At 40.1% G+C, this 2,291-nt stretch overlaps 1 protein-coding gene across 1 annotated transcript; it reads left to right on the top strand.

The window, feature by feature from the left end:
- Window positions 1-15: 15 nt before the first annotated feature.
- On the top strand, window positions 16-2,291 carry CSUI_007789 (uncharacterized protein). The gene is made up of 3 exons (XM_068067932.1): window positions 16-564; window positions 1,138-1,254; window positions 2,118-2,291. Exon 1 carries the CDS (start codon window positions 309-311, stop codon window positions 513-515), a length of 207 nt encoding a protein of 68 aa, XP_067920092.1. The 5' UTR covers window positions 16-308; the 3' UTR covers window positions 516-564; window positions 1,138-1,254; window positions 2,118-2,291.

A 2,291-nucleotide genomic window follows, 5' to 3' on the forward strand; every position in this document is an offset into this window, starting at 1 on the left:
ATACATAGATACAGATAGATAGATTAAAGCGAGATACATTAAAGATAGATGGACAAATAGATAGATAGATTAAAGATAGATGGATAGGGTAGATTTAGAGAGAGTGGGAGGTCATAGGTATTTGTGTGGTTCGAAGGGATGAATGAATGGCGAGGAGGAATGACTTCTTTTCTTCTCTTTCGGAAGCAACATTACGTGGAAGACTCTGCGTGTGAGAAGACATCTCTAGGTATAGATTTTCGTATCTATTCCCTATCTGTAGATAGATCAAAGAAAGAAAAAGAACGAAAGAAAGGAAGAAAGGTAGTATGATCATTCATTGCGGTGTAACTACACTATGTATCATCCTAAAGCTTTCTTCTCTTCTTCTTTCCCCCCCTTCTCTTCCTCGTGTCCCCTCTCTTTTTCTTCTTCCTCTTCCTCGTCTCTCTCTCCTTATCTTCTTATTTTCTCTTCTTTCTTGTTTTCTTCTTCTTCTTCTTTTTGTTGCAACAGTTTCTCTTGGACTTAAGTGAGTTTGAGAGTTGGATACCCCTCATCCACCACCATGAAGTTCATCTCCGTGTAAGCTGCCAAATCTCTCTTTTCTTTCTTTCTCTCAAATAATAGTTGTGTAGAGGGCTGCTCCACAGACCAAAGAAGGTCGATGATGTGTCGGGTGTGTGGAGTCGTCGGATAAAGCAGAAGAAAAAGAAGACAGAAAGAGAAAGACTGAGCGAGTAACGGACTGGGGGAGGGAGGAAGGGGGTAGTCACTTATGATTTGTCTATCTCCTCTCATTATGCGCCACTACTTCATACCGCAGATACATACGAAGATCGATAGATTAAAGATAGATCGATAGATTAAAGATAGAACCGTGTTCGAGGTACTTTTATAGATAGATTGCAGATAGGCACGTGTTAATGGATGTGTACATGTCTACGGAGTACTTTTACTTTTCTGGATTTGAAATAGAAGAAGAAGAAGAACGTGTCGGTGTGTATTTATGGAAAGATAGAGACGTACAGATACATGTATGTATATCTGTATTCATATATGTATATGTGTGAATCTGTAGATATGTGAATTTATACACATTAGTTGTATCTTTCTGTATGGATTTCTAGGTCTCTGTCTCTCTTTGTGTGAGTGTAGGATGGGGAGAGGGTGGAGACGCGCGATATATTTGCAGGGATAGAAGATAAGACAGCTCCATGGCTACGACGCCTTATTTTCCACCACTTCTCTTACGAAGAAGATACTGTGCTTAAAGTAGGCGAAACACTTTTCTCTTCTTCTTTCTCGATTTTGGATCTATTCCTTTCTCTCAATATCCTACTTATCTGTCTTCTTCTTCTTACCATCTATCTCTCCATCTCTTTCTCTCTTTCCCCGCAGCTACGACGTCTCCTTGTCTTCCTTTCATTATCTCTCTCCTGTAAAGGGACAGACGATGTCTGTTCTATCTTCTTGCTTTCTTTCTATCTATCTCTTTTCCTCTCTCTCTCTTTCTTGAAATAGAGGTCTTTTTCTTTCTTTGGTTGGATCTTCTGTCTCTCTGCAGTGGGACATATAAGGGAGGGAATGCTCGAAACTTATAAATGAAGTCCTTGAGTGTCTAGACATCACCCCTGGTTAATCAGAAAACATGTACAATAGCTAGCTAGCTAACTAGCTAACTACTAGCTGGAGTCGACAAGAAGTTCAGTAAGGAGATGTTTCCTCTATCAGCTTTCTCTCCTTCCAGCTAGTCACTCTTCTGTCAAAAGTAGACGAGAGAAAGAGAGTATGCAATATTTATCCATCTATGTATGTATGTATCTATGTTGAATGTATCGACCTGTCCTTGTGTACATAGAGAGAAGGAGAGAGAGGGGATGACGGAGGCCGCTCACCTCTCCTCCTCTTTCTCGCTACGACCTCTCTCTCTTTTTATCTTTCTCAATCGATCTCTTCTCTCTCTTTTTATCTTTGTCCCTTTCCCGAGTGGATGTCTATGTATGTCTATATATGCCTATGTATGTCTATGTATGCCTATGTATGCCTATGTATGTCTATATATGTCTGTATGTATGTCTATGTATGTATGTCTTGTCTGTCTGTTTATGCTTTTGTCTGTTTCTCCTTGCGTTTAGGAGCAGTTAGCATCAGGAGCTCGTACGTTAGAAGACTTCAACATTTTGAAGATTCCTCGGAGTATCCTGCAATTTCGACAGAACGAAATAACGCATGTGAATGATCTTTTCATCTTTCAGCTGTATGGAACGAACTCCATGCCTATCTTCGTCAGCAGACTCACGCTAAAGTAT

This window comes from Cystoisospora suis (assembly GCF_002600585.1).
Source record: "Cystoisospora suis strain Wien I chromosome Unknown contig_4192, whole genome shotgun sequence".
In the NCBI taxonomy this organism is placed as follows: domain Eukaryota; phylum Apicomplexa; class Conoidasida; order Eucoccidiorida; family Sarcocystidae; genus Cystoisospora; species Cystoisospora suis.